At 53.0% G+C, this 20907-nt stretch overlaps 10 protein-coding genes across 10 annotated transcripts; 6 read left to right on the top strand and 4 right to left on the bottom strand.

The window, feature by feature from the left end:
* Positions 1-497: 497 nt before the first annotated feature.
* On the top strand, positions 498-828 carry YRA1_2 (RNA-binding RNA annealing protein; the record flags this gene model as incomplete). The annotated part of the gene is made up of 2 exons (XM_062883563.1): positions 498-719; positions 781-828. The coding sequence occupies 2 exons, from the start codon at positions 498-500 to the stop codon at positions 826-828; spliced, it is 270 nt and encodes an 89-aa protein (XP_062745121.1).
* A 745-nt stretch (positions 829-1573) lies between these two features.
* On the top strand, positions 1574-2560 carry YRA1_1 (RNA-binding RNA annealing protein; the record flags this gene model as incomplete). Its single annotated transcript, XM_062883562.1, has 3 exons — positions 1574-1613; positions 1692-1840; positions 1897-2560. 3 exons carry the CDS (start codon positions 1574-1576, stop codon positions 2224-2226), a joined length of 519 nt encoding a protein of 172 aa, XP_062745120.1. The 3' UTR covers positions 2227-2560.
* Positions 2523-4239, bottom strand: VPS24 (Vacuolar protein-sorting-associated protein 24). Its single transcript, XM_062889164.1, has 2 exons — positions 3591-4239; positions 2523-3501 (listed from the first exon to the last, which is right to left on the bottom strand). Exons 1-2 carry the CDS (start codon positions 3636-3638, stop codon positions 2839-2841), a joined length of 711 nt encoding a protein of 236 aa, XP_062745119.1. The 5' UTR covers positions 3639-4239; the 3' UTR covers positions 2523-2838.
* Positions 4240-4372: 133 nt separating this feature from the next.
* On the top strand, positions 4373-6135 carry wos2 (p23 chaperone protein wos2). Its single transcript, XM_062889163.1, has 3 exons — positions 4373-4822; positions 5042-5434; positions 5666-6135. Exons 1-3 carry the CDS (start codon positions 4798-4800, stop codon positions 5842-5844), a joined length of 597 nt encoding a protein of 198 aa, XP_062745118.1. The 5' UTR covers positions 4373-4797; the 3' UTR covers positions 5845-6135.
* Positions 6136-6385: 250 nt separating this feature from the next.
* Positions 6386-8385, top strand: QC762_308680 (uncharacterized protein). The gene is made up of 3 exons (XM_062889162.1): positions 6386-7011; positions 7127-8002; positions 8079-8385. Exons 2-3 carry the CDS (start codon positions 7889-7891, stop codon positions 8304-8306), a joined length of 342 nt encoding a protein of 113 aa, XP_062745117.1. The 5' UTR covers positions 6386-7011; positions 7127-7888; the 3' UTR covers positions 8307-8385.
* A 17-nt stretch (positions 8386-8402) lies between these two features.
* MRPS5 (28S ribosomal protein S5, mitochondrial) lies at positions 8403-10826 on the bottom strand. The gene is made up of 2 exons (XM_062889161.1): positions 8823-10826; positions 8403-8759 (listed from the first exon to the last, which is right to left on the bottom strand). Exons 1-2 carry the CDS (start codon positions 10174-10176, stop codon positions 8539-8541), a joined length of 1575 nt encoding a protein of 524 aa, XP_062745116.1. The 5' UTR covers positions 10177-10826; the 3' UTR covers positions 8403-8538.
* An 84-nt stretch (positions 10827-10910) lies between these two features.
* Positions 10911-13527, bottom strand: QC762_308655 (uncharacterized protein; the record flags this gene model as incomplete). Its single annotated transcript, XM_062889159.1, has 3 exons — positions 10911-12708; positions 12766-13170; positions 13228-13527. 3 exons carry the CDS (start codon positions 13525-13527, stop codon positions 12043-12045), a joined length of 1371 nt encoding a protein of 456 aa, XP_062745114.1. The 3' UTR covers positions 10911-12042.
* QC762_308660 (uncharacterized protein) lies at positions 11300-11533 on the top strand (the record flags this gene model as incomplete). The annotated part of the gene is made up of 1 exon (XM_062889160.1): positions 11300-11533. The coding sequence occupies one exon, from the start codon at positions 11300-11302 to the stop codon at positions 11531-11533; it is 234 nt and encodes a 77-aa protein (XP_062745115.1).
* An 897-nt stretch (positions 13528-14424) lies between the features above and the next one.
* QC762_308650 (uncharacterized protein) lies at positions 14425-16444 on the bottom strand (the record flags this gene model as incomplete). The annotated part of the gene is made up of 2 exons (XM_062889158.1): positions 14986-16444; positions 14425-14864 (listed from the first exon to the last, which is right to left on the bottom strand). Exons 1-2 carry the CDS (start codon positions 15041-15043, stop codon positions 14425-14427), a joined length of 498 nt encoding a protein of 165 aa, XP_062745113.1. The 5' UTR covers positions 15044-16444.
* Positions 16066-20578, top strand: ATE1 (Arginyl-tRNA--protein transferase 1). Its single transcript, XM_062889157.1, has 5 exons — positions 16066-16528; positions 16584-17014; positions 17146-18224; positions 18676-18741; positions 18843-20578. The coding sequence occupies exons 3-5, from the start codon at positions 18149-18151 to the stop codon at positions 20138-20140; spliced, it is 1440 nt and encodes a 479-aa protein (XP_062745112.1). The 5' UTR covers positions 16066-16528; positions 16584-17014; positions 17146-18148; the 3' UTR covers positions 20141-20578.
* The last annotated feature ends 329 nt before the right edge of the window (positions 20579-20907 follow it).

Raw genomic sequence — 20907 nt, 5'->3', positions numbered from 1 at the left:
CGCTGCGTCCGGCGTGCCTGGCTCCTCCGTGCTGCAAAGCTTCGCTGGTCAGTCAGCCCCCCCCAGGTGCCACCCTCAAATTCTCGCGCGCGACTCCGTTTCTCTTCTGCTCTCTCCTTCTCCATCAGCCAACAACCCAGCCTGCACCCTGCCCATCGCCATCCTTCATTTCATCTTGGCCAGGCCTGCAACCCAATATCGTTGCCATTCTCCCTTTCCGACTTGCCATTAAATCGCTTCGGAATCCAACTTCATTTCTGCCCTCTTTTTTGCCTGCAGTCGCCGCCAAACACACGCGACTTGCAGTCACCTCCTAGCCAACTCTCGCGATTATTTTAATCAGGCGACCTCTTTCTTCATCGCCCGATCACTTCGCGCCTGCCATCTCTCATACCAGTCAACGTACTGCTTGTCATAAACCACGACGGCAGTTCTCACTCTCGACCAACCACTTTCACACACTCAATCTTTTACATCTTTCACTTCCCACCGTCATCATGGGCAAACTCGATCAGTCTCTGGATGAGATCCTCTCCAGCCAGCGCAAGAATAGCCAGGGCCGTCGCCGCTCCCAGCGTCGCTCTGTTGGCGCCAAGCCTGCCGCTGCCCCCGCCGGTGGCATCCAGAAAACCACCAAGCCTGCCCGGACTGCATCCAAGCCTGCTTCCGGCAAAGGTGCCGGTTTGACCGGTGAGAGCAAGATCATGGTCAGCAACCTGGTATGTCACACACCCCATCTCTTTGTTTGCTGTATGGACCTGTTTGCTAACTTTTGCGTAGCCCAAGGATGTTTCCGAAGCGCAGATCAAGGTATGTTACTACCAGTGAGGCTCTTCACGCCTTCGGATTTTGTCGACACACTTCATTCCCGCGGGATATCTACCCACGTCCAGTCCTCGGTGGACCTTTTACGGTGGTCATTCGACACCTTCAGCGCTTGCAAGCGACTGTCTTGATGCCTAGTCTCCTTCCTGACACGCAAGTGCGCCCCGCACGATACTGCTGTCAAACCACCGGAAGTTGAGCAAGCCCGCGTCTCACTGCACCTTCCAACCAGCTTGGGCTGCCTGGCAAGCACCCACGGTTCGGGACGACTGCGTAGACAACCACAAAGGGCACCGGCAATATATCAGACAGCACGCCGAGCTGGGTGAATATCGCACAATCTCGTCTGGCTGGTCACCAGATTGATGATGGCGTTTTGAGCGAGCTTAGCAGTGAGCTGTAGAAAACACAACGACACGTCCTCCCCCAAGTCATAGCTGGGTGAATCCATCAGGCTGGGGCTCGTGTCTGTTGGTTGCTGGAGTTGCCAGCAAGGCAGGTTCCTTTTCTTTGGATTAGGCATATTTTTCTCCTGTCTGTAGGATAGGGGTACGGGTGGGATACGTCATACACTGTCATCTATCGAAGATGAGGCTCTGCGCACGGGAGCACGAGGTCGGAAGAACGGTTTCAGTGGATGTCGGATTTTGCACACCTTCCAGTCGCTGGTGATGCTTGTTGGGGGATGTTGCTCACTGCTCTGCTCGCTATTTTTGGTTACGCTTTCGAAACGAACTCTCGCTACACGATGGCTCTTCAAGGACGCTGGTCTTTGGGACTTGAGACTAGTCGCTACGGATGCTCGAACTTACATTTTGCTTGACGCTAACCACCGAATCTCCCACGATAGGAATACTTCCAGCAAGCTGTTGGTCAGGTCAAGAAGGTCGAGATCTCTTACGGCCCCGGGGGTGTCAGCCGTGGTCTCGCCCACGTCACTTTCCACCACGCCGATGGAGCCAGCAAAGCTTTCTCCACTCTCAATGGTCTTCTCATTGACAATCGCCCGGTCAAGGTATGTTTTAACTTTGGAATGGCATGCAACAATCAGCACAGTCTAACTCTCTCCAGGTCGAGGTGATCGTTGCTTCTGCCGATCTCATTCCCCAGCCAAAGACTCTGGCTCAGCGTATTGCGCAGCCCAAGGCTCAACCCAAGTCTGCCGCCACTGTCAAGCATGGTGCCAATGGCGCCAAGGGTGCTCCCGCTGCTGGCAAGGCTGGCGCCAAGAAGGCTCCTCGCAAGGGCCGCAACAACCGCCCAGCCAAGAAGACTGCCGAGGAGCTTGACTCTGAGATGGCTGACTACTTTGACAGCGGTGCCGCTGAGCCTGCCGCCGCCAACGCTGCCGCTGCCCCAGCTGCCGGTGGTGATGCTGCGATGGAGGAGGACGTTCTTTAAACAGTACATTCTTTGGGATTAGGAGTCATGGGGTTGTTAATGGGTCTTGCTAGCGGAAACTTGATACGATATTTATTTGGGCGGTTCGGCATGGGTGGATGGGTAGGGCTCAGATTTCCTTGCGGTGCATACATGCAGGCACAGATTGATACTGCCGCCTTTTTAAGTGTTTGGCTTAATTGTATAATCATGATTAGCGAATTTACTCCGATGCAAGGGGTTGTGAAACGCTTGCTTTGGCCGTTGTTTCCGGCAGTACTAGAATTAGTTGGCTCTCATCATGTTCAATGTGCGCTCGTAAGGTACATGAATCTCCGAGTGACAGAACCTGGGGGCTATGAGTAGTTCAGCCGACCTTGGGTTCCTGTGTCGTTTCTCTTATTCTACTTCACAAAGACAGGCAGATCCAGAAATGTACTTGGATAACAAACTGTATGTAGACAAGACCGCAAAGCAGCCATCTCTGCCAATGAACCATAACACCTACAACGCCAGACATTAACCCATTTCCCATGTTGAGACATAAATCAAGAGCTCCCCACCCGCACACACTCCATGCATTTGGATGCCTTGTCACCCTCTCCTCCACCACCTTGGCCCTGTGACCACAGATCAACTCCTCAACGCCTCCAACCGATTCCTCATCTGGTCCATCATGGCCTCTGTATCCTCCTCCTCGTCCTCCTCCACCTGTTGCTGCTGCTGCTTTTGCTTCTGCGGCAGCGGCGCACTAGGCAGCGCACCCGTCTTGTCCATCCTATCCTTCAAGATCTCACCCAACACCTTCTCCACCTCCTCCTCAGCCTCCTCCTCCTCTTCTTCATACACCTCCGTCTCGGGCAGTGCATCCCCGACCATCTCCTCTATAATCCCCGCCTTCATCAACTCCACACTCAACTCCTGCATCGTCCCCGCCAGCTCGGGCAGGCGAATCAAGGTGTTGACGTCCTTCATGATGCCGACGCTGGCTTTGATGCTCCCTTCTATCTTGCGGAGGGCGAATGCTTCATTGACTTGCATTTGGACGGATGTGAGCTGGGCTTTGAAGGTGTGGAGACGGTTGGTCTCCTTGCGGCGCTTGACGAGCTCGCGGGCGAAGTCGCGGATTTCGCGCTGGGCTTGCTTGGTTTGCTGGTGGTTTGGGCCGAGGCGTTGGGCGCGTTTGTCGGCTGCGAGGATGAGGTTTTTGGTTTTGGTTTCGATTGCGCGGGCGTTGAGGATGTCGCGGTCGATGCGGCGGATGTTTTGACGGAGGAGGGCGTTGCATTTGCGCACCTGAGAGGGGGGGGGGGGTTAGATACTGGGAAGGGGAATGGGGGAAGGGCGGCTGGACAGGAGGGCAATAAAAGGGGTAAAACACATACCTGTGCTTGAGGGTCGGGTTTGGTGAAGAGGGAGCGGAAGGTTTCCATTTTGGTGGTGGTTTGCGCTGAGGTTGGGAGGAGATTGGTGGTGGATTGAGTGGACAGTGTCGCCCCCCTCCCGCCGGTGTTATGGGTGAGCGATGGATGTGCTAAAGTTGGGGTAAAGGGGTGGTGATAGTTGAGTCGTTGTCGTCGTCGTCGTACGTGTCGCGGTTGGCGGGTGGGCGCTGACGTCGTTTCCAGATTGGGAAACGAAGCCAAGGTGGGACTCAGGTTGGCGATTTGGAGCCTCACTTTGCAAGGGACTGGTGCATAACCCTGTGTCTTGAAAGTCCCCGCTATAACCCTGACCTGGATGTGGAACTGTCCCGACCCCGCTGCAGCGGCCCGCCAAGGCGAGCCCCGCAGTGGACTTCTCCTGAAGCTGGAGCTTGTGCCGTTTTCATCTCTTTGCTCTTCGGTCACTTCACCGATGGATGAAACTATGCAGTAAGAGCAGCTTATCTTCCTTCCTATTGGGTAGATTTACGGATTTCTTGTGCAACACTCGGCATGTGTTGTAAAAGGGGCACATGAAGCCTGCATTAATAGAGACTTCCCCCAACTGCTACCCCTCACTCGACACTAACTGTGGTGTAACTATCTTGACAAGACCTTTTTGGGTTTGATGCTGTAAACTCACATCGAATAGGTAAGATACAAGGCTGTACAGGCCAGAGCATATTTATAGTGTAGACCATAAGACGAAACAGCTTCTAGAACGGTCACCAACCTTCCTAGATCGCTTGGTAGTAGTATCGTACGCTCGTGTCCGTAGCCGTAGTCCCCCGCAATTGGTGACCTCAGCCCTGCCGATGGCCCGTGCAGCTTAATCTTTGGGCTTCTCATGAATTCCACCAACGCCCTGGCTGGCTGGGAACGGTAGCAGGCAGGTGCAGCCTCGTCACAAATAAACCAAGACACCCGCGTCTCCCCTCCAACGACGTCCACCTCCCAAACAATTTTCTGCAGCAGTCGTAGTGAATTCACGATCTTTGCTCAATACCACCGCTCCATCAAACTTTCCACCCGAACGATCTCTCTCCCTTGTTCCTTGAACTTTCTTCTTAACGTGAGTTCTAGCTAAGCGCCTGAGAAGCTACCCCTCCTCCACGAACTTCAACCCATCGGCAGTTTACTCACCTTTCTACCTCCAGCACACATCACAATGGCCAGCACCGTAACACCTGAGGGTAAGTAGCCGATCCGAATTTTGTTTCTCACCATGGCAGAATCCTCAAAAGGATAGACCGAACACACTGGCCTGGTAGCTCAACGACGCCCCCCGGTCTCCGCCTCCCCGGGTCGTGGTTCGCGACAGCTGAGGTCTGGCGAACTGCTGCCCTTCCTGTTCACCGCAATCCAAACCCTTTCAAAAGTTGACAAGGCTGACCATGTCTCGCCATCTGCAGTCCTCTGGGCGCAGCGCTCCTCCAATGCCGACCCCGAGAAGAACTTTATCTACCTCACCATCAACGTCCCCGATGTGCCAGCGTCCAATATCAAGCTGGACGTGAAGCCCACCGGTCTCACATTCACCGGTCACTCCGACACCCTCAAGAAGACCTACCATGTCGAGCTCGAGTTCTACGCCGAGATCGACCCTACCGCGAGCAAGATCAACCACACGGCTCGCGACGTTGAGATGAAGCTGCGCAAGAAGGAGCTGACCGAGGAGTACTGGCCTCGCCTGCTCAAGGAGTCTAAAAAGATGCACTTCCTCAAGACCGACTTCGACAAGTGGGTTGATGAGGACGAGCAGAACGAGGCTGAGGAGGAGGACTTCTCGCAATTTGGTGGCATGGGTGAGTAACTTCCTAAACTCCTGACAAAACACCTTGTTGCAGCGTATGCTAAACACACTGTGTCTGATAGGTGGCATGCCTGGCATGGGTACGTAACTTGGCTGAATACATTGCGCGGTCGGATGGAAAACCGGATCCGAGACACAACAGGCTTGATCCGACTCTACCATCGGATTCTTGGCTCTTTGACTTCTTGGGCCATGATCATTTTGCTGACTTATTGTTTCGCAGGTGGCGCTGGCGGTGACTTCGGTGGCATCGATTTCTCCAAGCTCGGTGCTGGGGCTGGTATGCCCGAGGGCGATGACGAGGAGGAATCGGACGACGACATGCCTCCTCTCGAGGGTGAGGAGGAGGAGGCCGCCAAGAAGGACGCCCCCAAGACGGACGACGGCAAGGAGGTTGCTTAAGTCTGTGAAGCCGGCGACGAAACGACACTTCAGCGCGTCTTGGGTCAGACATAGACCACAGGGATAGCTGACGTCCGGTATGGAAGGGCGAAGCTACGAACTGGTTACCTGGGATAAACAAGCATCAGCATTAGCCAAATCATTGGACCCACCGTTCAATCTCATAGGCAGCAGAGCAATCTGGTTAGGTATTTCGAGGGCTGTTCAAGGCTCTCTTGGCGAATTGAAGCTACTTTTCTACTGACGCATATACACGCAAGTTTTGCCCTGTTTTGGGTAAATGTTTTTTGATCGGTCTGGTGTCTCTTGAAGCCCGAGTGGTGTGTCTCAGCGGCAAGTTCCTTAGACAGGGAATACCGTAAACGGCTTTGCGACCATGGATGTTTGCAATGCGCCCGGAAGATTCATGGGAAAGAAAATGGCATGGATCACTAATCGCCAGTTCCCGAAGAGCCATGCCAGGAATATGGCTGTCAGGTGATGCTGATACATCAATGGCGTTGGGGAGGCAGGTCATGCGTCCCATCTAGAGTTGTACAAGTGCATGCCCTTTCAGCTGAGGCTCCCGACTATGCCGGGCTGTCCGTCCTCTCACCTCGCGGTCTATTCTCTTCAACAGCAACTTTTCTCTTAGCCTCCGGAGCATTCCCATCGCTTTTCTTGCAAGCCATCAACTGTTGCAATTTCAGAGTACAGGGGAGGAAACCCATGGCCGACACACACATCACCGACGCTTATCTAGAGGGTTAGCACTCCTTGGACAAGCTCGTGACACAAGAAAGGACTCTGTTTGACTGGCTGCGATGGTGACGGAGAGTACTCCGGGTTCTGGGAGGGACACCATGGGAAAGAACCACGGGGGTATGTCACCACCGGTTTGTGTAGAGGACTGAGGGTATCACCAAGCGGCTGGTGGTGGCTGATGAGGGGTTGAATGGTATACAAGTGAGGGGGAAATGGTGAGATATATGCAACGCTAGAGGATCTATTAGCCTGGCTTCACAAGCTCGCAGTCAGCGCTCGTCTACTATTTTTTTTCTTTTGACCTAATAGCGCGAATGGCGAGTCTTGCTAGCTGGGCGTAGGTAGCCTCAAATTGACCAAAATATTCTGGCAGGAGGGAAGGCCACTGTGGGATTTTGGCTTCTTATCAGAAGGAGAGAAAAGGTTGGCAGCCCGGCTCTTTGTTCTGTCCATGATCTTGTTGCAAGATATAGGCAAGCAAACACTTTTACTTACCCATTTACAATATTGTTATATCACCAGCTTACAATCGGTTTAGTTTTGAGAGACGAATCGTCAACAACCCCGCCTCCGACAGCAAGCAAAAGTACAAAAGATGTCATTCAGCGATAACACCAACAGCAGAGGAGAAGAAGACGACGCCTTCACGGCTGCGCACGCGGCGTATTACTCTAGCCAAGGGGCCAGCATGACAGCTTGGCGAAGTGATGAGACGTGGAGTGATCCGCTTAAGGATGGCACCAAGGGGAAGGGTGGTGGTGGGAACAAGAAGGGTGGCGGTGATAAGAGTAAGGGGAAGGATATGAAGAAGAAATAACATCGTCCGACGGAGGTTGGATTTGGAAGACTATATGGTGAATAGGCTTTCTTTTGTGTTTGGGTTTTGTTTGTCGCATTTTCATCGCCCTCGGATCCGGGGGGTGTATCGCTCTTCTTTGACAGAGGCGGTTTCTTACTTATGAACTCAGCTCAATGATTCTGAACCGGTCTCTTTAACACCATCTTGATGGAGGTCAACGTGAAAAGACATGGTCAACAAACCCCCTGAAACGACTTAATATACGCCCCATCCCACGTAAAGCTGTAAATAACCGTATTGAACACACCCCTCGCCCCACTTAATTACACCAACTTCACATCACACCTCTCAAGCTTGACCCCACGCGCGTCACTTCTCTCATTCTCAATTATTACGACCGCCATATCTCATCAACTCACGACAATATTCTCACTACTTACCACTTGCCTTCACCTTCACAACCACATACCTACCCAACTCAGAAATCACAAAGCAAGCAGAATGGACATCCCCCGCCCCACCTCCGCCCTCCACCCCGGCTCCCCCCCAGAACTCACCCCAACAGAGCAAGAAGTCCTCGAGGAATATGAGCGGTTGGCAGATAACATGAAAAAGGTTTGTCCCTTCCCTCCTTTCGTTTCCCTTTCACCATCATCATCGTCAAAATCTAACACCCCTCTCCACCCCACAGCTCGCCTCCCTCCTCGACACCCTAGCCTCCAACCCCACAGTCGAAATCCTCGACGGCCTCCGCGAGCTCGAGCGCAAGACCTCGTTGGTGTTCACCCTCCTAAAAGCAAGTGTCTACAGCATTGTTCTGCAGCAGGAGATGGGCTGGGGCGGTGGGGGTGATCAACAACAACAACAACATCAGGAGGGGGATCACTATGATGATGATGATGATGATGATGATAAGTGAGAAAAGTCATATAGACATAACAAATCATAGGAGGAAAGATGTGAGCAAGGAAAGCAAAAGATATGATACCCAATACAACAACCGCTTCACACCACCCTTCCTTTTACATTTCCTTTACTTGAATCAAACATGTTTTTATACAATTGTACAATGTCTACCATCCTTTTCTTACACACTACCACCCCCCCTCTAAAGTTCTTTTATATGCACAGGAGAAGTTTTGTTTCAAGATTTACTGAGTAGCACCGCCATAATACACCTTTCTCACATCCACCAGCTTCCTCCCCCGTCCCATGGCGATCTCCTCGGGGTCCTTTTGGTTAAACAGCGCCTCAAACGTGGCCTTGACCGTGTTCATCGGGTTGCGAGACCGGGGGACGCGAGCCGACAGATCATAAATACCCGCCGCGCGGCAGATTTCGAAAATGCGGTGCTGGACTCTCAGACCGAACCCTGTTTTTTTTTTTCTCTCGTCAGCATCACCGCAACTTCGAGGATCAAAGGGGAAAAAAATACCAGGCGGCCTAGCAAACAACTTCACCACCGTCCCCGAAACCTTGGCCTCCACGTTCCCAAAAATCGTCCTATTCTCATACCTCCTCACCGGCCTCATCTTGCTGATGGCGTCCAACCTCGCCTTCGTGGCCGCCACCATCGGCTCCTGGCTCTTCGCATACCCCAACCCCACCCACCCGTCCCCGTTGCCCGCAACCACAATCGTGACCGTGCTCTGAATCTTGCCCATCCTCGTCTGGTTGCTCACATAATTCACCACCAACGTCTTGCACTGCAGCGCCAGAATCTCCTGCACGCTCATCCCGCTCCTCCTCTTCAAATCCTGGTAGATACCCGTCTCGTCCAACCCCTCATCCGCCGGGTCAACCGCCGCCTTGTACAACCCCGCCACACCAGGCACCTTATCCGGCAACGCCAGCGCGAGCGAGCTTTGAGTCTGAATATTCTTGTCCGTCATGACCGACCGCTCAATGATATAACTCAGCACATCAGCATCCGTCGGCCCGCCGCTCACAACCCCCCCATTCTCCTGCTGCTTGGCCGCCTTGTTGATCTCCTCCTGCAGATACTTTTTAAACTCCTTGTGAGCATCATCCCTCACCTCCCCAGGCCACTGTCCCTCCTTGACCTTTTTCCACTCCTCCGGAACAAAGTCCTCCAGTCTCCTCAACGTCCCCGTTGGCTCCCCAACACGAAACTTGTCCGCCCACTGGATCAAATCACTAACAAACTCATCCGTGTTCATGAACCTCGCGTTCGGGTCGGGGGGGGAGATCTTCCTGCTGCGGGAGGCGGGGGGGCGCTTGTCGATAATGGGCTGGTGCTCGGCAAAGTCGTCAATATACGGCATACGGTAGATGTCGGTTCTCAGCCTCCCCTGAATGGTGAGATCCCTGGGGTTGATGGTCGCTTCGCCGGCCTCGAGGGCGGCGATTTGCTCGGGGGTGTACATCCTGGCGAGCTCGGCTTTTTCGGCGGGGGTGTACTTTGTGAAGGTTTCCGCCGTGAACTCGTCGAGGCTCTCCTGGGAGGCCAGGGGGTCGCGTTTTTCGGGCACGCCCAGGTCGCGGGAGGTGAGGGGGCGGAATCGGGACTTGGCGCGGAGCTTTTCTATTTCCTCGTCTGGGACGGCGGCGGGGTTCTTTTTGATGAGGCCCATTTCGTGGGCGGTGATGCTGCGGAAGCGGTGCTTGCGGGCTTGGGGGGCGGGGGTGGAGGAGAAGGGGCGGGATTGTGGTGGTGTTCGAGAGGACGAGGACGAGGTTGTGGAAGTGGTTGTCGTCGGGGCTGTCGTCGAGAGGAAGCCAACCGAGGAGGCGAGCCTCCTGGCTGCTGGGCGAGCTGCCACACTCATAGCTTCCGTCGTTATATGTGTATGTCCCGCGGCGGGGGGGTGGTTTACGGCGGGGTGGGAAAGGATGTCGCTGTCCCCGGAGGGAGAGAGCTTCGGCGGTCGCTACTGTAACTCTGGCGTCGTCTGTAGGTTCCCCCTTTTGAATTACACCCGAAAAGATTCAACTGCCGACCGTTTAGAAAAAGTCTTGAAATTATCGGCCGGGAAGAAGCTCGCTCGCTCGCTCGCTCACTCACACACCTCTCGAAACAGACGAACGAGCAACCGAACGTCCAACAGTTTTTTTGGGTCCAAGCTTCTTTCCAATTGGAAATTGGTCCGGGCGTTTTCGAACATCCCACCTTTTGCAACGAGCGGGACAAGCCGGGGATTTTGTTCATTCCCAACTTTTCAGGCTTAAACAGTGTCCAAATTCTTGGCAGATCCGAGATCTGGGGTCATCACGTGTTGGGTCATGTGATCCCCCTTTGCACTCATATTCCCTTCCCATTCATCAACCTCCAAAACAATCTCATAAAACACCCGCAGAAGAAGATCTCCCGTTCCTCACATTCCCAACAGTGCGCCCATCCACCACCCATCAGCACGGCCCAACCCAAAACACAATCCACGATACTCCCCCCCACCAACCAATCACCACCCCCCCAACCAAGCTTACCTAATCCCCCATCCCCCCATCGTGCGACTTTCTTCGCTCTGTCGCAGACCTGAAACGACCCCCCAAGCCCCCTTTTTGCCGCCTACTGAAGACCATGTGGCCATCCGCCGAGAACGTCGCCCTTTTAAATCAATTGCACCGCTTTTTGATTGTGACGTCTGAGGTTTTATCCTATAATCTTCCCCCTTGCCCACTCACCCACTCCACGCGCCCATCCTTTCCTTTTTGCCTCCTCCTCCAAAAGCATCGTGAGATATTCTCACCTTCAAACCCATAATCTTCAACACGTTCATTTTTGCCCTGTACATTTAATTATTCTATTCCGGCGAGCAGGCAGAGCCTCTTTGATCACACTACCTTCTTCATCCGTCCGAGACATCAAGTCATCTTTGCGATATCCCCCGATAGCATATTCCATTTACGCGCCACCACATACCATTTATATAACCACCACACGTAATCAAAATGGGTCAATTCGATTGGTTCTCCAGCATTGGCGCCACGCCAGAAGCCGTCGCCGTCCTCAACGACCAGCCCATCCTCTTCACCATCCTTCTCATCGTTCTTGTCACTATCATCCTCCAGTGCGTCCTCATCTGGTACATCCACTACGCCACCATGAAGCCCGAACAGAAGAAGGCAAAGGAGGACAAGAAAAAGAAGAAGCAGGCTGAGAAGGGTGGTGGCGCCAAGAAATAAATTTGGGGCGCACCGTGACGCTTGGGAAACCGCATTCCATCAAAAGGGAGGGAGAAGACGATTTTGACTTGGCAATCGATGCTATAAACCAGGCTATCCATCCAGTACGTCGTGGAGGCTGAAAGGTTTGAAGGGCTGGAAAGTGGGCGAATTCTACCTAGGCGTGGATACATGGGTGGAAGGCCCAGGAACCGTACGTTCGGCCCCAGTGGTTGGGCAAGAATTCTGGTCCGGAAAGGGGATATTTCGATGCATCATCGTTTTGGGCGCTTGGACAAGAACGTGCGGTCGCGGCTTGGTCGGCTCACCCTGGTTTGGGATGTCGTTGTGAGCTGCTGATGGGCAGGTACAGCTCTATGGCGATGGTCTGGTCGGTGTCTAGGTTGTGGCGGCTTTGAAGAGCCGGGTTTTGTCATTTTGACCGACCTGGCATCATGATTCGTCGTACATATAACACATCTTCAACTTTCCTCTTCACAGTCCCTTGTCGTGTGTTCGTCGTCTGAGCATTATTCAAAGTCCATGGTGTCAATACTCGAGCTGCGATCCCATCCTACGGCCTCTGGTTCTGTAGAATCACTATCCCGCTGGAGGGTGACCACATTCCCTTGTCCATCTGTGTAGAAGTACTCAGCTTCGGAACTGCCTTGCCAGTCGTCTGAATGAAGGGCTCCAATGTCGGAGGAAGAGTAAGGTGAAAATGAATTGGTCTCTGAGGGGCTGTCATCAGCATCGTATCCCTCATCATAGTCGTTATCGTCGTCGTAAATGCCTTCTGGAATGTCGCAATAGTGTGCAAGTTGGTTCGCTGTGGAAGCATAATGGAGAGGGTTGATGATGGCCTCTCCGCATTCATGAGGACCACATCTCTCCTCCGCAGACTTTGGTCCACCAAGGAGTCTCTGGGGAGCTTCCTCCTGCCTATTGTCATCTGCGTTTGTCTGAGATGTGCTGATTCTTTGGATCGGATCCGACCGAATACCCGTCTGGCATCGAAGCCAAAGGCGTTTGCGGATTTCGTCCTCGATTTCGTCATCGACATCCCATATTTCTGGGTCAATATCGCCTGGCATCAACCCCTCAACCTTTCTCCGAAGACTGGGTGACTGGGAGTGTTTCAGCCGGACGATACTTCTTGCCAGAGAAGGGATCATTTGCGCGTGTACTGTCATCGACTACGCCAGCTGTTAGTCGCTGTCACTGGGATACCGATTGCGATGTAAGGGTCTCACCTGTAAGTATGGGATGTTCCATACGGCTGGGGCAATGCCAATCAACGAAGGCAAATCATTGTTGGATTTTGTGACCTTCACCCCCGGTATGCTTTTCTTGACTCCGATCAGCTTCTGAAGCCCAATGTCCAGCAGTGTCATGGCTTCCTCCAATCTGTCCTCCAAGGGCAACCCAGTCGTTTCTGTGGCCTCGGTTTGATCGTCTGTTGAGTATGACATATTGATGTGATAATGGATATCTACTTTCAACTCTTGAAAGCTGGCAAATGGTAGTTCGGGCGGTGCGATCAGACTGGAGGACAGGTCTGGGTGGTGTAGAAAGTAGACAGCCTCGGGATTGCTATGTTCAAGCTCAGGATGCGTCGCGTGTTTCAGTCGAAGATCAAGACCGAGCTCCAGCCAGATCTAAGGCATGTCAGTAACCAATACAAGACGACAGGACAGGAATGTAGGTGGTCTTACTCCGCACCCGGCGGCCAAGTGAGAGATTGTGACTTCAGCGTCAGGGTCTAGGCCTGCAACATCAAGGGGTTCGCCGTTCAACAGTGTTGAGAATTCCACCCGACAATCACCACCTGCCTTGGCTATCCATATAATTGCTTCAGAGGAGGCTTTATATAGCTCGATGGCGTCTGGAACATGGTCCCAGATTGCGGGTAAGGAGAGCACGCAGGAGCTGGTGAGAACAATCGATAGGTCGGAATTTATGGTAGCAACCTCAATGCTTCCAATGTCAAACTCGGTTGTCTGGAGATCGTCCATGGCAAGCCATGTGGGAAGCGTTAGGCAGCAGCATCTCTCTGGAAAAAATTGAGGAGTGAGTGGTACGTTAGTTCAAAAGTTAGGTAGACTGGCACTTTCCCTTTTGCACTTGATTGCTGTGTGCCAAGGAAGGAACGTCAGGTCAGGTCCATACCAAATTCTCTTTGGGAAGGAGCACTGGTCAAAGTGCTGTCTGGCACTGGTGACAGTCCAGATGTGATTTCTAGGTGATATGCTAGATGCAAAATAGACAATACCCGCCAAAGAAAGAGACGAGGATACATGTATTGCCCCGTCTCGTCATTTTTGTGTAAAACCACGTCTTCCCCACGGTCTCTTCTAAAATATGTAGGGGTCAGAAATGCAACCATCATCCCGAGAATATCAAAATGCCAACCCCTTGTTCCTGGTTTTTGTATCCCATATGTCCAAATGATTTTTACCAAACAAAACTCGCAAGATGAAATGAAAGAGAACATCGGCCACCCAAAACACCAATTTTTGTCTGACATGAGGAAATACGAGACTCCGAGGCCCCCAAAACAAATCGCGCGCGCAGATCTATCAGGACCACTTCGAGATGCATAACCCCCTTAGAGCCATATGCAAAACCAGCCGGAGCTAGGTTCGCATGATAAGACCTAGAGAAGAAACAAATAGCCTTTCACAAAAGGACACGGAAGAACACCAAGATGGAAAAAGACAAAAAAGAGAAGGCGAAACATCTGCCATATCAGATGATTTCCCAGAGGAAGCAACACCGGCTTGATCGATCCTGAACTAGAAATAGCCCCAGTCCATTTAACTCCCAAGTTCCCGCTTTGCGCTTTGCTTTGCGACTGGGCAGGTCAAGGGTCGGCAATTTTGTCGTCCTTGTGATATGGCCAAGCATCGCGACTACCTCTTCATGGTGGAACGCTGCAAGGCGGTTTGAAGCTCGGGGCGGTCCTTGAGTTGCTCAAAGGCTTCGGCAAACGTGAACCACTTGCGCTCCCGCTTCTCCTTCTCGGGCCACTCAATCTCCTCGCTGTTGACCGTCGCCTCATAAAATCGGTAAAGGGCCGCCTCCTTCTGCTTGGATTTGCCGGATGAGCTGTTCTTCTTGCGGGGACTGGTCTCTTCGATGTCGCCCAAATCATAGTCGATCGTCACTAGGATCCCAGCCTCCTCCCAAGCCTCGCGGGCAGCCGCCTCTGTGCACTCCTCGTCCAGCTCCCAGCCACCCTTGGGGAGGACCCAACCCTTGCGCCGAGTAGACTGAATCATGAGCACATAGCTCTTGTCGGCTGACAGAGGGACCACTCCAGCCACCAGACGCTCGCCTTTACTGTTGTACCCTGTGAGGCAAGAAAGTCAGTTTGACCCGTCCGTTTGGAGGTCTCCCAAAAACACAAGCCCACATAAGCAGTGGGAACCTTGAAACAAGCATTTCCCAAGGACTTGGCCGAAGCGACTTACTCTGCTTAACACGCCCGGTACGCGACTCCATGGGACGATTGCTCCCGCTGGCGGCCATTGTGACTACTGCTGTGAAACCGCGGGTTTTGATTGTTGAGGGGTGCAGATGAGTACTCGATGCGAGCGCAAGTTGGCAAATGACGTGGGTGATCGGGGTATGTTGTGATAGGGGTGAGTGGATGTCTTTCCGAGCGCAGTGATGGGGCTGTGGGATGCAGTGAGTGCAGCCTCTTGCTTAAAGATTGTTGGCAGGCATGGTCGGAGAAGAAGTAGTTGCTTGGGTGTGGGCAGAAGTCAGAGATGGTGGTGTTCTGGCCAAGGTTTGTGACAGACGGTGATGGCTTAAATATGTCCGTCTCAGTGAACGTTGAGAGGCCTGTGGGGCGAGTGGTGAATGGCCTGGAATGAATGGGCTGGTGAAGCTCAATTCACGTCTGGAGAGAGCAAGCACCAAGTGAATATGGTCCCCTGTCAAAGCTCGCCTTGCGAGCAGGAGCAAGGCAAGTGAATGAGCGAGTGGGAGGTTTGATGAGCGAGAGAGGTGCGGCGCAGTTCTCGGTCCTGGTCCACGGGCAGTTCTGGTCCCTCCGCTACTCTTGTGTTACGAACAGGTGTTCTGCTGCAGCAAGAGAAGCTCGGTGGCGCTCTGGGAGGCGGAAGAGAGTGTGAAGCTCTACCACGAAGGCGAAAAGCTTCGGGAGAGCAGTCGGAGGTTGTGGTTCGTGGCCGACAAGGGGGCGTTGGAGTTGCGCGACGTTGGCGTCGGAGAAGAACTTTTTGGCTTTTGGCTCTTTACGCGAACGCGCTCGGCGGCCGGCAACGGAGTCCAGCTGGCCCTTTGAAAGGCGGTCGCCCACACAACAACGACAGCTGAAGGAATCAGGTCGATAGGCCTGGACCACACCCGCAGGTCAGGGCACTCGAAAGGGGGGGAGGGGGGGGGGGGAACGAAAATAAAATAAAAATACCGTTGTTGCTACGTGGATGAGCGAGCACCTGCAGGGTAATGCTGCCAGCCAAAGCACAAGCAGTCTCAGACTCTCAATCAGGGAGGTAGCTCTGGACTCTTGCTGGTGGGCACACCGTTTGTGCCCCCCAGATCAAAAAGAAGGAGGGGCAGCTTTTGCAGCGGGATAGAGTTGGCTTTTATGCTTTACGGCGTACATCATTCGTACAGGTACATGGCTATGGCCCCATGGGGGAGAACAGAAAAAGTCTCTTTGGGTTGGGACAAGCCGAGCCATCGAGAGGTCCCCTGCAACCTCTACTTCTTTGGACCTCATGTGGTGTGTGTGCTGCCGTGGCATGGGGGCAGTTCACATAGCACTCAAGCCTTCTGCTTCCCCAGGGTTCCGGGTTCCCCACACCTCATGGCGGCGAGGGGCATCGCGGAGCTCGGCGTGATGAAAAAGCCATGGGGAAGAGGTAGAGCACAATGAGGGAGAAAGGAAGCTCCAACAAGAAGAGCAACTAAGATTTTGCCAGTTTTGGCCGAGTACCTATGGAGCAATGAAAAAGCTCCCGGTCGCGTGGGGTAGAGGTAGTAGGAACTTGTCCACCTCCCGCTTACAGATGCCACCACCTCACTCTACCTCCAGGTATCTGGCGACTGGCAACACTGGCATGGCACCTCTGTTCGGGACTCCCTAGCTGTCACTGGGCGGTCAGACAGGGGGTTTGACGCCACGGTTCCGCTTCCCAGTGTTCGGGTTTGGTTCCCCGGTATATTTTTCTCAAGACTTCCGTGCCGAAAGAAGAGAGAATTGGAGGGTACTTCACGAGGAACAAAGACGGGCTATGGAACCTCTCTTGTGTGGGGGTTTTCATCTGTGTTGCAACGCTTCCAACACAAGAAATTGAAACCTGGGACATGAATCCACCGAGTCAGGCTTGGTTCTGTCTGGTTCATCGTGGCTTGACTGCCACTGCCGACGGAACACCGTCTGTGGTCCACATATACTTCGTACTCTCCATGCCAACGTCACCTGAGATGCCGAGTGTCGAAGACTAGTGGATGGGAGCCGAGCGGGTGAGTCAAATCCTGCAAATTTCATTGTTTCCAGGCGGTGAAACATGTTTGAAGAGTGTAGTTCAGCCTCTGTTGAAGAAAGTCATCACTGTTACCCTGGATGTTGAGCTGATTACTAAGGTAGCAAGCTGCACGGACCATATCGGAGACAAGCTTTTGTGTTATCCGTGGTGACGACAGATCGATCAGCCCGCTCCCCCATATCTCCATCTTTCTGGTGTCGTGAGCTGTCACGAGCCTCTATTGCTCGTACTGGACAATGGTCTTGAACAAAATAGAGAGCAACAATATCCATCTACCGATCATCTGGAGTCTTCTCGAATTACACCCACTTCCCTATCCCGTGTCAAACCCCCTGGATCAGCCAGCAATGAGCACTGCATATTTGACTGGTGCGGGGCAGCAGTTTGCACAGTTGGAGTGGGGGTTACACCATCGCGCATCTCAGTCCCGTCGTTCACCAACAGGCTTCTGCTTCTGCCTCTCTCTTTCCCAGCCTCACAACACCTCACCAGCAGCTCCAAACAACTTTCCGGGTTGTGGGCAGCCTATTACAGTCAGATGTACACATGACAACTCTTGGCCACCAACCTCCTTTCCCATCCATTATCATTTCCTGCTCCCACCCATCCCCAAACGCGACATTTGACCGTCACACTGTGGGGTCCTCCTTGACGGCCCCTCTGCGTTCGGGTTCTCAGCACCGCCGCCGTACGACACACTGGCAGTCCACCTAGCTGGGTCTTTTCCTGGAGACAGTGCTCGGGTATTTTGGTGTCTCTCAACCGCTGCCGAACACCTTTAACCAAGACCCGTCCGCTCGAGGCTTCCAATCCCCTCTTGGCCCTAAGCCATCACCCCGTCACCACAGACCTGATTGGATCCGGCTTGATCAACCAGCCCTCGATATCGAGGGAAACTGGACATACCACGGCGGATCTGGCACCTTGCCGCGTTTCCTGACGAGACATCTCGTTCCGTCAAGTTCCGTCCACCACACAACCTTCTTCCACAGGCACCCGACCCTAGGCCCCTGCCCGACTCCGGCGTGTGGGTAGTAGGTAGTACGGCCCGGCCCCACGCTGTCTTGACCAGCTGTTCGTGTCAACTGCGGTAACAGGGCAAGGCAACAGAATGGCAGGGACCAGGCCATACCTGCACACCCCTGACGATGCTGCAGCAGCACCACTGTCATACATCTATCCAATCGGTGAGTTGCTTTTTCCTCAGCTTCCAATGCTCCTCATCCAACCATCTGGGCCATGTGCATCAACTGGGCACTACCGTTGGCTATCTCGCCTTGCCCACGCGATCTCCTCCCGCATTCTGTACAAGGCGGGTGGTCGTATGTCATGTTCAACCATCAACAGTCTCAACATTGTGTTTCTTGTCACTTGTCAGCCTCTCTGTTCTGTTGGGGTTATCCCACACACCCGCCTGCAGTATACACGGTCTCCTTCGTTTCCTTGTGTCAGAGATACAAGCGCACTCGTGGCGAGATTACGTCGAGATCACTGTTTGGTTGCTCTCCCACATTGACCTCGGTCAGGGCAAGCCCATATACTTGGCACACCTTCCCTGCCTTTGCCTCTTGGTGTTCTTTTCTTAGGCTTTGATACCTTGAAGGTACCAGTGATGTTGCTGACCACCGAATATTGTAGGGTACAGTAACTCTTCCGAGTGTGGATATTGTCGTGCCAGTTCAAATGGTCAGCCAGACAAACAGCGTAATACCCCTTTTACTATTGGACCCTTTTTTGCCCTGTATGCTTTCGATTTTCGACATTTGATCCTAGCTGGCAGCATCTAACAGTGGTACTCTCTGTAGGATGGTCATATTATGCGGTCTCAAGGTCTTTAGAGCCCGCCTTTTATCAAAAGCTGGTGGATAGGTTTTGGCGTCGGTCGGGGACGTTGCTCTACCGACCAAACCAGAAGAATTCATGTTGTCCGCATTACACCCTCCGCCTAGACTCGGCCGAGTATAAGCCTACCAAGGACCAACGACAGGCTCTCAACCGCTTCAACCGCCACATCCTCGGAGATACCTATGCGAGAGACGCGGCGCGGCTGTATCCACGGTCACGCGAGCAAGCGAGGAAGGGAAAAAATGATTTTGACCTAGTCAGCAAGGTTCATGAGTCTGAAGCCAAGTATCTCAAAGGACCCCCACCGGCGCCATCCCACGAGTTCTCGGTCACGCTAGAGCCCGATGCATTCACCGACGAAAAGTACAAGGTATTCGAGAACTACCAGCGCATCGTGCATCGTGAACCACCACTCAAGATATCTCGCGTGGGATTTAGAAGGTTCTTATGCGACTCACCTTTGACCCGTGGCGCCATAGTGGGGGCGGACGGGACTGAACGCAAGTTGGGCAGTTACCATCAATGCTATCGGATCGACGGCGAGCTTGTCGCCGTGGGTGTTTTGGATCTCTTACCTAACGCCGTCAGTGCGGTGTACTTCATGTACCATGAGTCGATCCATTTTCTCAACCCAGGAAAGCTCGGGGCGATGAGAGAGATTGCTTTAGCTCGTGAAGCAGGCTATCGGTGGTGGTATCCCGGCTACTATGTCCACACCTGCGCCAAAATGAGATACAAGATTGACTATCGACCTCAATATGTTCTTGATCCGGAGACTCTGCAATGGGATCCACTGGACGAGGAGATGTTGGCGCTGTATGACAAGCACCATTATGTTTCTTTGTCGAGGGAGAGAAGGCGGCAGCAGCAGTTAATGAACGGTGACGGTGTTCTTGATGACGAAGAGGCCAACAACAACGACGAGAACGGGGGGACCCAACAGGAAAAAGACGCCCTAAACGTCAAACCCTCCGAGGACGAAGACGACGAAGAGGAAGGTTTCCTCCTCACAAGCGATATGCCCGGTATCCCATCACTGGCCGAAATGGAAGAGGTAGACATGGGTGGTCTCCTACTCAAGTCCGACCAACATGACCGGTTCATCGAGGCATCCGAGCTGGTCATCTGGGACTCGGAAGAGATTAGCCAACACGGGAGGCTCAAGTCAAGGATAGCAGAGCTGGTGGCGGCGATTGGGCCGGACCTCATGGGGGAAATTTGCATTGATTTCCGAAAGAAAGCTAACAGACTGAGCTAGAATCCTGGCTGGATTTATGCTGCGTGGAAAAAATGGAGGGTGCTTTGGGATCTACCAATTTAGCTGAATCCTGTATATCTGCCTCCTCCAAGACCTAGGCCCAAGCGAAAACAAAATTGTGGGATGATGGGTACCCAGGGGATGGCCTGATGAGGATGAGGAGGGAGAGTCTGATGGGGGGTTATGCGGGGAAGTAGTTTCTGTTTCAGGAAGAACCCGTAGGTGCCTGCGGATTTTTTTGATTTTTTCTCTGGTAGCGATGGATGATAGCGTTGAGAATAGGTATTGTGTGAAATTGGCAGCGGATATGTTACAGGAGGTTTCACTCGCTCTTGTAAGTCGACTTTGGGGGGAGGGGGGTCTACATATACATAAAATCAGGTAGATATAGACTTGAAGATCTTTCCACGAGACTCGAGCGTGGGCACGCGACACATATTCAGTGAGCGGGAAGTGTACCCGATTGCGTTGTGGGCAATACTAGCGAAATGCACCCTGGGCAGTAAAGGCGGTTGGAAAGATCGTGGCGGCTTGAGAAGGTTGAAATTGCATGTTGGTTAAAAACTCTAGCACTGCGGGATGGGGGATCTAAGATGACTTGACATGTAGCACTGGTATCAACGCCTTGCTAATTCCACACTTTTGAAGTGTCTGGGTTGATGGACACTCTTTTGTTATTTATCATTCCACAACTCATATCTTGGTTCCTCTGATTAAATTCATCACGGAGTTCCGAATCATTTGCCGCTTTTGACAGCCTTCTTATA

The sequence above is a fragment of the Podospora pseudocomata genome, chromosome 3 (genome assembly GCF_035222375.1).
Source record: "Podospora pseudocomata strain CBS 415.72m chromosome 3, whole genome shotgun sequence".
NCBI classification, from domain to species: Eukaryota; Fungi; Ascomycota; class Sordariomycetes; order Sordariales; family Podosporaceae; genus Podospora; species Podospora pseudocomata.
Note: the sequence above shows the minus strand (reverse complement) of the source record. Positions and strands in the feature narration are given on the sequence as shown.

What these genes read in the sequence shown, in the direction of transcription:
- MRPS5 (XM_062889161.1), bottom strand. Translation starts at nt 10,176, where the DNA reads ATGAGTGTGGCAGCTCGCCCAGCAGCCAGGAGGCTCGCCTCCTCGGTT. An exon ending in GTTGTTTGCTAGGCCGCCTG is followed by an intron (nt 8,760 to 8,822) that starts GTATTTTTTTCC and finishes AAAAAAAAACAG; the next exon opens with GGTTCGGTCTGAGAGTCCAG.
- ATE1 (XM_062889157.1), top strand. Translation starts at nt 18,149, where the DNA reads ATGGCAGGGACCAGGCCATACCTGCACACCCCTGACGATGCTGCAGCA. An exon ending in GTCATACATCTATCCAATCG is followed by an intron (nt 18,225 to 18,675) that starts GTGAGTTGCTTT and finishes CGAATATTGTAG; the next exon opens with GGTACAGTAACTCTTCCGAG. An exon ending in TGGTCAGCCAGACAAACAGC is followed by an intron (nt 18,742 to 18,842) that starts GTAATACCCCTT and finishes TACTCTCTGTAG; the next exon opens with GATGGTCATATTATGCGGTC.
- VPS24 (XM_062889164.1), bottom strand. Translation starts at nt 3,638, where the DNA reads ATGGAAACCTTCCGCTCCCTCTTCACCAAACCCGACCCTCAAGCACAG. An exon ending in AACCCGACCCTCAAGCACAG is followed by an intron (nt 3,502 to 3,590) that starts GTATGTGTTTTA and finishes CCCCCCTCTCAG; the next exon opens with GTGCGCAAATGCAACGCCCT.
- wos2 (XM_062889163.1), top strand. Translation starts at nt 4,798, where the DNA reads ATGGCCAGCACCGTAACACCTGAGG. An exon ending in CAGCACCGTAACACCTGAGG is followed by an intron (nt 4,823 to 5,041) that starts GTAAGTAGCCGA and finishes CGCCATCTGCAG; the next exon opens with TCCTCTGGGCGCAGCGCTCC. An exon ending in CTCGCAATTTGGTGGCATGG is followed by an intron (nt 5,435 to 5,665) that starts GTGAGTAACTTC and finishes ATTGTTTCGCAG; the next exon opens with GTGGCGCTGGCGGTGACTTC.
- QC762_308680 (XM_062889162.1), top strand. Translation starts at nt 7,889, where the DNA reads ATGGACATCCCCCGCCCCACCTCCGCCCTCCACCCCGGCTCCCCCCCA. An exon ending in TGGCAGATAACATGAAAAAG is followed by an intron (nt 8,003 to 8,078) that starts GTTTGTCCCTTC and finishes TCCACCCCACAG; the next exon opens with CTCGCCTCCCTCCTCGACAC.